This window comes from Lissotriton vulgaris, chromosome 8, assembly GCF_964263255.1.
Source record: "Lissotriton vulgaris chromosome 8, aLisVul1.2, whole genome shotgun sequence".
NCBI lineage: Eukaryota > Metazoa > Chordata > Amphibia > Caudata > Salamandridae > Lissotriton > Lissotriton vulgaris.
Window position 1 is genome coordinate 1,508,460,159 of NC_141696.1, and position 12,729 is coordinate 1,508,472,887.

At 44.1% G+C, this 12,729-nt stretch overlaps 1 protein-coding gene across 5 annotated transcripts in view; it reads right to left on the reverse strand.

The window, feature by feature from the left end:
- STXBP5L (syntaxin binding protein 5L) overlaps window positions 1–12,729 on the reverse strand; it is a 1,891,501-nt gene that overhangs the window by 684,361 nt on the left and 1,194,411 nt on the right. For all 5 annotated transcript variants that reach the window (XM_086935625.1, XM_086935622.1, XM_086935624.1 and 2 more), the window contains exon 15: window positions 2,271–2,488. In XM_086935625.1, the coding sequence (XP_086791751.1) occupies window positions 2,271–2,488 (218 nt within the window). The remainder of the gene's footprint in view (window positions 1–2,270; window positions 2,489–12,729) is intronic.

The following is a 12,729-nucleotide window of genomic DNA, read 5'->3' on the forward strand; positions in this document are numbered from 1 at the left end:
CAACAAGACTGGCAAACCTTGGAATCTGTTGAAATGCTAAGTCTTTCCAGGGGAGCTGCAACCTTAGAAAGAGGAAAGAGCCTCTAAGGATTGTTTTTGTGCAGGAAGGTGTCTCTTCTTGCACAAAAACAATCCTGAGAGCAGGAATGTGCCTTATATTGCTAAATATGGCACATCCCTGCCCTCTTCTCTCACGTAGCACAGCAAATTGTCTTGCTGCGTTGCATGACATTTTGATTAATATGCTCCAAATGTCATTAATACATGGGATAACAGTGACCCCTTGGTTCCCATGGCTGAACAATGATTTACAAAATATATACCTTCTACATAATGTGTGCACTCACTCATAGACTCATCAAGAATGTAACACAACCAATGGACATGGGCCATTCACCCATAAAGTCAGGGACACATACATGTATGGGGATACTTCCAAAGACCAAAATAAACACCACCCCTACAGCAACAAGCTTCATGGTCTACTATCTATGATAAATGTCTCCATCGCTGGGAACTGCCACGCAAACTAGTTTGCAACAACAGACTTTTGTTGATGTTTGACATCATTACCAAGGTGACTGGCGCTGCCCTTCTGTTCTATCCTCTCCTCCACCAATGAACTGACATAACCCATGCTGCAGGGTTGAAACACTACCTTACCACCACAGGAAATTCCAACTGACCCCATAGAATAACCCAGACAACCTTCCTTTACCTGCATGGACAGTTTTTAGTGACACATGCGAGTGAACTTAGAACTACTCTATGAATGGGACTCCGACGGCATTCTTACACAATGCTCCTCAAACAACCATGATAAAAAATGGCATTTGCAAACAGGCAACTCCCCCGCCGTTCTACAGTAGTAGTTAATCTTTAAAACATTTGAAACACTGCCCAAGGGAGGAGGAAATCTGCACCCATTTCCATTTCAATCCCACTAAAATATATAATTTATTTAGTTTAAAAAGAGACAATTAACAACAATTGACCAACAATCCCACTTTCCATATAACATGACATTCTTAAAACATTGTCTCGCAAACATCTTTTAGATTTGTCTTCTGTTGGTACATTAGAGCTTTAATATTTTCAGTACTGTTACCAACATGAAAAAGAGGAACATTAGACCCATCCAGGTATCTCCCCCACGATCCCAAGAAAGTAACATATGTCACGTGGATGCTATGCCTGTGGGCCACGGCCTCCAAAGGCTTGCTTGTCAAGGTACCCACTTCCAAACACCCACATCATGCAAACATTGCATCTCTCCTGTTCTAAAATGCATAAAAAGATGACTAAGTTCAGAGGAAAACTCATTACAAACAATATGGCTGCAACCAGAGATAGGGCTACATTCAAAATTAAATATTCATGTGTTTTTTTAGCAGTCAACTGTTGTTGATAGTCATTGTAGAATCGCTTCCTGGCCTTTAATTTTACTAAGTTTGATCACATGCATTTTCAGAGATCTGTGAAACCCCACTCATGACACACTGGAATGCCAGCAGTTTGTGAGAGCTTTCAAATAGCACAGGATCAAAGAGTAGCACAGCAGGCCAAACCAAGAAACAAATCTCAACACCGACCCAAATCTTGTGTCCTGCAGCGTACTCCATTGGTCAGATATTCCTGTGTGGTCAAGTTGTAGCTGCATGCCTTACCTTACCTGGGGGACTCAGCGGCTGACAGCTATTGCATCAATGAGCCCATTCATAAGCAACGCATATGTCCAGAAGAAAATCATGGCTGCTCATATCTCAAGCGTACTGCAGGTTGAATTTTCTTGTTTTACCTAAGTAAATCAATAGGATCAAAATGACTTGATCTAACAACTCGCGCACCCGGATAGGGGAACGTTTCTGCCCGCCTCAGCTTCTGAAGAGCTTAGATGGCAGCCTTTTCAGCTCTTCCATTTATGGGTTCTCTGGAGAGGATGAGCTAAAGCAAAGCACTCAAACCACTGAGGGATTAGAGAACATCAAGTAACATCTGTTTCAACCCACAGCTGTACAGATAATTTGCCAGGTATGTTTAAGTGGAATGATCCTGCTAAGCACCCTCTGCTCTTTCCAGGTGTTAAAATCCTATGCGGCTTTCGATGGATAAAGATATGCCTGGCTACAACCCAAGGTGCTCAGGCATGCGGGGAATCAGCATCCTCTCCGTGGCAGCTTTAAAACCAACACAGATTTGTAGTTATTTTCCTCTCTGACAGGAAGCCCTCATTGAGCAGGTAGACAATGCAACATTGTTTGAACACCCACCACTATTTCCGTCGTGACTTCCTGCCGGCTGAACCTGTAGATGATGACGTAGGCTGAGACTCCGGCAACACAGAATATCCTGCTCTCCGGACACCATGAAATCATCTGGATCGCGAAAGGATCCTCTTCCACAATCTCTGCAGTCTGCTTTCCATCGCACGGCTTCAGCTTTTCAAACACCTTCGAGGTCTTGAGCTTGTACAGCATCTGCAGCGTAACTGGGGAATAAGGAACTCTATGTTAAGACGAGACGTAAGTAGACATGAGCCGTACCATTCTTTAAGAGGATCTTTTATTCACACATCCGCTAACGAGAAATGTTCTTACAAAGAAAAATAAACTTATGTTGGTGAAATGAACATGAATAAACATTTTAATATTGGGAACTAGTTAAAAAAGAGACTTTTAAATAACAAGGTTAGGGATGCTGTCAATGGGTTTGCTGAGGTGTAGAGTAAGGGCCAAGTTTAGTGCTATGATTGGAAGGGTTAGGTTTGTAACACTTGGGGCCTCATTACGAGGTTGGCAGTGCAGGAGTCAGACTGCCCTGCACTACCAAACAATGATTGAACCGCCCACCAGATCTGGTGGGCGGTTCCTTGGTGTTCCCAAATAGGTGCCTATGAAATAGACACCGCAATGGAATAGTCAAAATCAGTACCTCTGCAGGATGAACTGCTGCAGTCCATACCGTGCCTGCACTGGGGTGCATGCACAAAGGAAGGCACATGCATCCCCAGAGGCAACAAGGGGCCCTGTAGGGCCCCCTTTGCTTCCTCTCCACCATGGTTTTCATGGCAGGCTCACCGCCATGAAGCAGTGGCAGAGAGGAAACGTATATGCTTGTCAGGACTGCAAGCATATTGCAGCCTCAAGACCGCAGCGCCACTGACATGGATCTTTGATCCCTGGCGGCTGCGGTGGTCCCAGAGAGGCCTGACCGCACTAGCTGTAAAAGGTTGGTCAGATGGCTGCTATTGCCGGCCCCTCTCGAGTCTTGCAGTCCGTGGACTGCCAGACCCGTAATGAGGCTGTTAATGTTCGGGTGATGTTTAGTGTTTGGTGTAGGACCAGAGTTGGGGTTAGAGTAAGGGTGGCAGCGAGTATTAGGGTTTTGTTTCCAGTTAGGGACAAGTGTAGGGTAAGGGATTTAGATTAAGGCAAATTCATCAAAGGGCGAGAAAAATATGTTTTCCTTGCAATTGAGTGTGTTTTAGTAGCCCTTCTAATGTTAACAGCAACATTGTGTTAAGGTTTCTCTGTAGTGGTTTGTCTAGAAAATCTCTTTGAAGGGGTGTTCTATCAAAATATCACCTTTTACAAATCATCTTGCTGCAATATAGTATCCAAAACATGGACTGCTACCATATTTTGAGGTAAGTATAGACAGGTAAGTATAGTTTATTATTCTTTACACCACATCTGTGAACCTTTTTGATAGATATTTACGCATGAATGATTAAGATACTTAGATCCTGTCACTGCCAACTCTGTAAGGTACTATGTGGCAAAAAACACAGTTGATGGACAGAATGCAGAACAATGTCTTACATTCACCCCAGTACAAAGATCTGGTCCTAAATCCATCGTTTTTTTGCACTCCACACCACCCTAGGTCAGACAATGGCTATATGCAAATCAGCCTTGACCATGTGCCTCATGGGAACAGTCCAGGTACTATGAGGCTCCTCAACTTTCCACCACCCAGACCCAACACCCTACAGGCATGCAAACTTCTGCTACAGCCTGACTTCATCCTCATGCAAAACAAACACAAGGAGATGATGGACGGAGCACTGAAACTTTTCAGACACTCACCCCAAGTCACAGATCTGGAATCCATCATCATACTTTAGGGCACTTTGCCACCTCAGTTCAGACCCAGCCATATGCAAATCAGTCTTGACCCTGTGCCTCATGGGAACAGTCCAGCCCAAACTGCCAAGCTAGGTCTGGCAGTTCGGGCTGGACTGTTCCCATTGGGCGCAGGGTCAAGAATGATTTGCATATGACTGGGTCCAAACTGGAATGGCATGGTGAGCAAAATAACTATGGATTTAAACTCAGATCTCTGTACTTGGGTGAATGGATGACATTGTTCTGCATTCTGTCCATCAATTGTTCTTTTTGCATCCATCCTCATGCAGTCATCAAGCTCCAAGCTAGCAACAAATACAATCATCTTCCAGTGCAGAGCACCAACAACAGTATTCATTCATTGTCTGCCAAGTGCCTTTCACAACCCTAAACCTAACACCCTACGTACATGCAAACTTCTGCTACCGCCTGCCTTCGTCCTCATGCAGTCATTAAGCTCCAAGCTAGCAACAAATACAAGCATCTTCCAGTGCAGAGCACCAACAACAGCAGCAGCTATTCACTATCTACCAAGAGTCTGAACAAGTCACACAGACCATGTGGTCCTCACCATCTATCTGTACTAAATGATAAGATCCTTATTGAAAGGCTGAAGACACCGAATCCATGATAAATCCATTACATGCATGATAAATCGTTACAACCAAATCCATGACACCAAATCCATGATAAATCCATTAAATCCATGATAAATCCATTACAACCCAGCCAAGACAGGCTCTCATCCTGATGCACACCTGAAGCCACCAGTGGCTGTGTTTTCACTGTTTAGTCTTCACGCAGCAGAAATGGCTCCCAATACTTGCGCCCCGGAACTTTGTGCCTGGTCTGCTGGGACTGGCAGACTAGATCAGACAGGTTTTAATTATCTATTAACCAGTACAATGTAAAATGACTGCCCATGTAACGGCGTCAACCCACTGCTCATATGTGCATAGAGCGTAAAACGGCTTGGAAGATAAGCCATATTTCCAGTAGCCGCTCACGCCCTCCAATGTCACCAGCGCCAGTCTACTGACACCACTTTGTAGTAGCTTTTGAAAGGTAGCAGCTATACTTTGTTTTTGTAAGCATTAACAAATTTTAAATCCTATATTTATGGGAAATATTTGAAGTAAAAAAAAATTTTTATCTCCACTTTTCATGTTTCTAGACAAGGTCCTTTTACTCTTTTTATTAAACTTTAGCTTTTGAGTGTGTGTATGTTTGATGTTTAAGATGCCACGTAGCCAATCACATATCTGTGAGAAACCTTCTCGCTCTCAAGGATCAATCTTCATCCTCCCAGACACCCCACGGGGCACATACTAGTGTGCGATACCTCAATATTTGTACTGCCTACTCTAACCTGACAGCCTGGCTTTTGAACGCTTCCTCTTTGTGTCATGGTTCCCATGGATCTGTACACTTAGATAGTCCTGGACCACGAGTATGGGAGGGCTTTGGCAGTATGAGGCAGACAGCATCTAACATACAATCTGCCTTTAACTGCAAGGCCTGAGTGGAGATACTTAAAAATGCAAATATATGCCACAGCAGCTCCATGTGCCACCCGCAAGCACTGATTACAGGATGGATTTAATCTTGAGTTGCATTGCCTTGAGCTGATTGCCAAAGCTTAGTCTGATGAATTCTCCTGTACACGCTTTGAGCTCTGATTCCTCCATTTTCCTCGGTCCCAACGCCTCTGGCGTCCCACTTATCTCCACCCACGCCCCAGTGCTGCGGGCTGCTCCAGGGCCACAGTAATCCCTTTAGCACCATGGTGTCTGCTATAGGCCTTTGACTGGCTCCATGTTGTTAACTGGCTGATAAGAGCACAGAGCATGGGAAGGCTAATCCTTCGCTGTGCTGTGGAGGCGACTACAGACACCCCGTGATGGAAGATGCGCGCCCTCCAGTCACATGTATGATATGCTACATAATGACATGTGATTCTGGAATGTAATGCAAGGTTTAGGTCCACAGAGACTTCAAATATGTGCTCCGTGTGCAGAGAAATATACACCCACTACAACATAGCGGCAGCTTGCAGTATGACACCTTGCAAGCTCCCCTGTGTCTCTGTGCCTCCCGGGAATACTTGAATGTCCCCTGAAAATAGCAGGAGAGGTCTCGAAATATGCCCTAATACACAACTCCAGTTCTAAAATATCTGGGGGGGGGTGCGCTTCATCTGCCATGCCTCATCTTGATAAAGAGGGAGACCAAAAACAAAGGCGTGCCAGTTCACATGCATGAAATGCATTCAATTTCTTTATAGTGGGGATGTGACATGTAAAAGACCTGCATATAGCAGTCAATGTCGCAAATACCCCTTAATACCCACTAAATGCTGACAAGACGGAGGTCTTGTTTTTTAATCAATCTGTAAAACCCTCCTCAGCATTATGGTGGCAAGCTTATTTAGGGCCCCCTCCACTCCTAAGGACTCAATTAAGAATATAGGAGTTAGGTGAGACAAAGACCTGTTCCTTGCCACCCAGGTCAACAGGTATCCGCGGCCTACTTTCGCAAGATAAAAATCATTAGGAAATGTATTGATTTCTCGCCTGAGTCAGCACGTAAAACTGTTGTTTATGCCCTAATCACATCCCATCTTGATTATGCTAACGGTCTCTACATCAGTCTGCCAATTGGGCTGATCCATAGGCTTCAGATAGTGCAGAATTCAGCTGCCAGACTGGTCTGCAAGGTCCCTCTTCGCAAACGTATTTCCCCTTACCTGAGACAGTTGCATTGGCTACCTGTGGCCAAGCGCATCGAATTTAAGGTCCTTACATTTGTATTTTGGGCATTTCAAAGAAGGGGGCCCAACTACTTGAGAAAAAGACTTTGGGGCCCGTAAGGATGGCGGGCGGATAGCCCCCGCCGGGCCGGCCCGGCGGGGCAACCTGCCAGCCATCCTCGCAGCAAAGACCCCCGCCATGTTACAATGGCTGGGGGTCCGCAGCGAACGGAAAGACCGTCCGCAGCATTTCGGCCCGATCGACGTGCGACCGGGTGAAAAAGGCTGCAATATGGTGGTGGTGTCTGTTTGACACCGCCAGCCATATTACAATGTGAGCTGGGACATGCCTTTCCATGGGGGCATTGCCGCCACTGTAAGGCATGCAGAGTCTGCCTGCGGGGACCCGATGCGGGCCCCCATGGACTCCGGGGGGTGGGGGGTGCACATGGGGGTACCTATGGTACCCCCCTGCTTTTCAATGTACAACGTGGCAGGCACCACGTGGTGCCTGTCAGGTTGTGCATTGAAAAGCACAACATGCACTTCTGGCATTGCGGGATGTGCCGCCAGTGTGTAGGGCGCATCCTAATGGGAGGTGTGGGACCGCCGCACTCTTAGCGGGCGGTCCCATTTCCCACTGGTATCCGCCCGCCATACTAATGAGCCTTTTTTTCTTTACCAACAGAACAGATCTCTTAGGTCTAACTCCAAACGATACCTTACCACCCCTCATTTCGCAAAAGCCAGAATGGGGGGGGGGGGACTTTTGAGGTGGGGCGCTCTAAATGCTGGAATAACCTTCCTCCTCAATTGCGCGCATTGCAGTTCTTAAAAGATTTTAGAAAGGCCCCGAAAACTTGGCTCTTTAGTCGTAATGACTAAGGTATACTGACCACTATCTCCCCTGTTCTCCATGCTAGCGCCAGGACACCCCTTATGGGGTAGCTGCGCGCTATACAAGTATCTTTATTATTATTATTAATATTATTATTATTACCCCTGGTAGTTTGCGGGGCTACATAGGAGTGCCGAGGTGAAACTATTGTAACAGTGTTTTAAACAGTGGCGGCTGGTGACATTTGAAAGAGCTAAGGCATAAAAGTTGGGTCTGACTTTTATATAGTGAGCGACACAAGCATGCTTAATGAACAAATGTGGGGTCGAGGTTGGTCCTCCTCCCAAGTATTTTTAAAACAATTATTGGCAAATGTGCATTTTAAAGCAAAGGAATTTAGTGATGAAGCAAGGCTTATAAAAAACAGTGGAAACATACAGTCTTGAAATATTAAACACATTGAAAACACCCTTAATTATGTTGTTAAGTCTGACCGATGAAACACATACTAATCAGACATTGAGGGAAGGAGGGTGTCCGATTTTTGGGGCAACTGCAGTGGCCAAGTTATGTATTGCCTCAGACTGGCTGAAGATAGAGCACCTGTCCTATGAAATGTGGAGAGCGAGATTTTTGGCAATTTATAACCTGAAGTCGTGCCTCTATATTCTTAAGAGTTCTAGGAAATATTGATTTGGAGAAAATATCTGGGGCAAGATGTCCGATTGAATGAATTCTTTGTTCCTGGAGGAGTGTGGCTCAATGGTTAGAGTGTTTTTGAATAGAGGGGTTTTGTCCTACGTGTCCTGGCCGGACAAGTAATATTTGGTAAAGAAGAAAGTGCCAGGACTCGATTTTAACAAACCAGAACTGGTTTATTCAGCTGGTGTGTGCCTTCTATTATTTATTTAAAGAAGGTATGCATTTGTCATAAATCATGCATTTCAACAATTTTCAAATTTCAAAATATACAGAGGCTGAAAATATCCCTTTTACTGGGGATGCAAGTAAACGCAATGTTTCATACATTTCAATACATTTCAAAACAATATATCAAACAAAAACCAATGAAAAAATAATTCATAAACGATTACACTTTCATCATTTTTTTCTTAAAACAGGCATTAAATCCTATACACCAAAACTTGTTCAGGTACATTCATAATTGTATCGCAGTGTTGTATGCCTACAGCCAGATGGCCGACGCGTTTCCAAACCCTTCTGTTATTCTAATGGGTTCTTCCTCAGGGCCGGGCTGTGTACCTATGGTGTAAGATTGGGGACATTTAGTATCTCCTATTTTCCTAAATTATTTGCTTAGCTTCATATACAGGCTGAGCCTATAAAATTTTACCTTGTGTTACGGATTTATTAGCTGCTGCTTTCAAGCACGGGGTATCAGGTGGCCTTGACTTTTCACCATTGCCTAGATGTAGTTAAGGATGGGTGAATTTAGTTAATCAATTCATTTTCACTTTTCTTTATGCAAAAAAGAATCTCTGTGAGGGCTGCGCTAACACTTACTTGTTGTCTGTTCTGTTACTCTCTCAAGGTGAAGTTGTTGATAAAATGTATATATCGTGTTCCGCGGTGACTCCGATCTGTGTGTTTAAAAATTCGGGATCAGGTTCAAAGGTGAAGCTAGGAATGAAGCATTCGCTCGAGTTCTGTTTATCGTTGTCATTTTTGCCTACCTGCGTTTAGCGCGGCTGGCGACCCAAGCTCTTCACGTAGTTTAAATAAGCGTTGGCGTTTCTTGGTCGGGTTCTGTGAAAGGAATCAAGCCGATGCTGAAATTTACTTGGCATTGATTCTATTCTATTGCGGCGCTTTTAGAACATTCGCGGTGCTTCCTTACCTTCGTTTTTGGTTCTCTCGCTGCGCTGGGGGTTCTATGCGGCCACTTCTCGCTTTGAGTGCTGCTCGTCTGATTTGGGTTGAACACCACACGGAACACAGTTTCCTGGTTAAATATGCAGCTAGGGATTGTGGGAGTTGTAGTTTTTGTGGAAAAAAAGGGGTTTCAATGTGATTGTGTATTAAGTGTAGCGCAGCGCATTGGCTCATTGCCTTTTAATGGATCATTCTGTGCTAGTGGTGGGGTGCACGTTGGACTCAGTAATTGTTTCTTTGTAATTCCGACATCTCGTTCAAGCCCTCCATCACGCAATTAAATTTTAGTATTAAATAAGCCTCTTTTTTTAATAGCATGGTATCGATGTTTCCCCCTCGTGGAGGAACCTTCATGGCTTGGAGTATTGTCCATTTGAATTCATTTTCATTATGTTTCTGTTCAACAAAGTGCTGCACCATGGGTGCGGACAGTACTTTGTTCTTGATCCTAGATCTGTGTTGGGAAATTCGTTGGTTTGCTTTTTGAGTGGTTTTTCCTATATACAATTTGGGACACGGGCACATGACTGCATATATTACATTTGATGTTTTGCAGTTCGAGAATTCTTTGTGTATCCATTTTGTTGCCTTGAATGAAAATTCTTCACCTTCAATTGTATTGGGGCACGAAGCACACGACCCACACTTGTGGTGGCCTGTTACAGGTGGTAGTTTCCACAGTGTACGTAAGTCAGTTTTGGCTTTGCTTACTCCCAGATCGGCCCTTACAATCCGCTGGGCTATACTTCTATTTTTCTTTAAGGCAAACAAAGGTTGCTCCATCGGGACTTCTGAATTTTTAATCAGATGCCAATTCTTTAGAAGGATCGATTTTAGCTTGTTTGTGTATGGCCCGAAAGTGGTAACACATACGTAGGTATGTGTTACCACTTTGTGTATGGCCCGAAAGTGGTAACACATACGTAGGTATGTGTTACCACTTTCGGGCCATACACAAACAAGCTAAAATCGATCATTCTAAAGAATTGGCATCTGATTAAAAATTCAGAAGTCCCGATGGAGCAACCTTTGTTTGCCTTAAAGAAAAATAGAAGTATAGCCCAGCGGATTGTAAGGGCCGATCTGGGAGTAAGCAAAGCCAAAACTGACTTACGTACACTGTGGAAACTACCACCTGTAACAGGCCACCACAAGTGTGGGTCGTGTGCTTCGTGCCCCAATACAATTGAAGGTGAAGAATTTTCATTCAAGGCAACAAAATGGATACACAAAGAATTCTCGAACTGCAAAACATCAAATGTAATATATGCAGTCATGTGCCCGTGTCCCAAATTGTATATAGGAAAAACCACTCAAAAAGCAAACCAACGAATATCCCAACACAGATCTAGGATCAAGAACAAAGTACTGTCCGCACCCATGGTGCAGCACTTTGTTGAACAGAAACATAATGAAAATGAATTCAAATGGACAATACTCCAAGCCATGAAGGTTCCTCCACGAGGGGGAAACATCGATACCATGCTATTAAAAAAAGAGGCTTATTTAATACTAAAATTTAATTGCGTGATGGAGGGCTTGAACGAGATGTCGGAATTACAAAGAAACAATTACTGAGTCCAACGTGCACCCCACCACTAGCACAGAATGATCCATTAAAAGGCAATGAGCCAATGCGCTGCGCTACACTTAATACACAATCACATTGAAACCCCTTTTTTTCCACAAAAACTACAACTCCCACAATCCCTAGCTGCATATTTAACCAGGAAACTGTGTTCCGTGTGGTGTTCAACCCAAATCAGACGAGCAGCACTCAAAGCGAGAAGTGGCCGCATAGAACCCCCAGCGCAGCGAGAGAACCAAAAACGAAGGTAAGGAAGCACCGCGAATGTTCTAAAAGCGCCGCAATAGAATAGAATCAATGCCAAGTAAATTTCAGCATCGGCTTGATTCCTTTCACAGAACCCGACCAAGAAACGCCAACGCTCATTTAAACTACGTGAAGAGCTTGGGTCGCCAGCCGCGCTAAACGCAGGTAGGCAAAAATGACAACGATAAACAGAACTCGAGCGAATGCTTCATTCCTAGCTTCACCTTTGAACCTGATCCCGAATTTTTAAACACACAGATCGGAGTCACCGCGGAACACGATATATACATTTTATCAACAACTTCACCTTGAGAGAGTAACAGAACAGACAACAAGTAAGTGTTAGCGCAGCCCTCACAGAGATTCTTTTTTGCATAAAGAAAAGTGAAAATGAATTGATTAACTAAATTCACCCATCCTTAACTACATCTAGGCAATGGTGAAAAGTCAAGGCCACCTGATACCCCGTGCTTGAAAGCAGCAGCTAATAAATCCGTAACACAAGGTAAAATTTTATAGGCTCAGCCTGTATATGAAGCTAAGCAAATAATTTAGGAAAATAGGAGATACTAAATGTCCCCAATCTTACACCATAGGTACACAGCCCGGCCCTGAGGAAGAACCCATTAGAATAACAGAAGGGTTTGGAAACGCGTCGGCCATCTGGCTGTAGGCATACAACACTGCGATACAATTATGAATGTACCTGAACAAGTTTTGGTGTATAGGATTTAATGCCTGTTTTAAGAAAAAAATGATGAAAGTGTAATCGTTTATGAATTATTTTTTCATTGGTTTTTGTTTGATATATTGTTTTGAAATGTATTGAAATGTATGAAACATTGCGTTTACTTGCATCCCCAGTAAAAGGGATATTCTCAGCCTCTGTATATTTTGAAATTTGAAAATTGTTGAAATGCATGATTTATGACAAATGCATACCTTCTTTAAATAAATAATAGAAGGCACACACCAGCTCAATGGTTAGAGTGGCAGACCCTGATGCAGCGTTCTGGCCTGGGACCAGGGTTCAATTCCCGCCTCGGCGGGTCTTGGGCTCAATTTCCTCGGACCTGACAATTCTCGCCTCGGTGCCTATTCTAATCATGGGCCCCATGCTGCAACTCTGGGCAATAGCTTGCTTAACCTCCACAACGGCCCCACCAGTGCTAGGATGCCTGGGGGTGCCAGGAGTGGACACTTCACAGGGAAAGCCAGGAAAGGTTCCACAGCGGTATGAGTAATAGCACCAGGAAACCGCTTGGTGACAGTGCGCTCTACAAATACC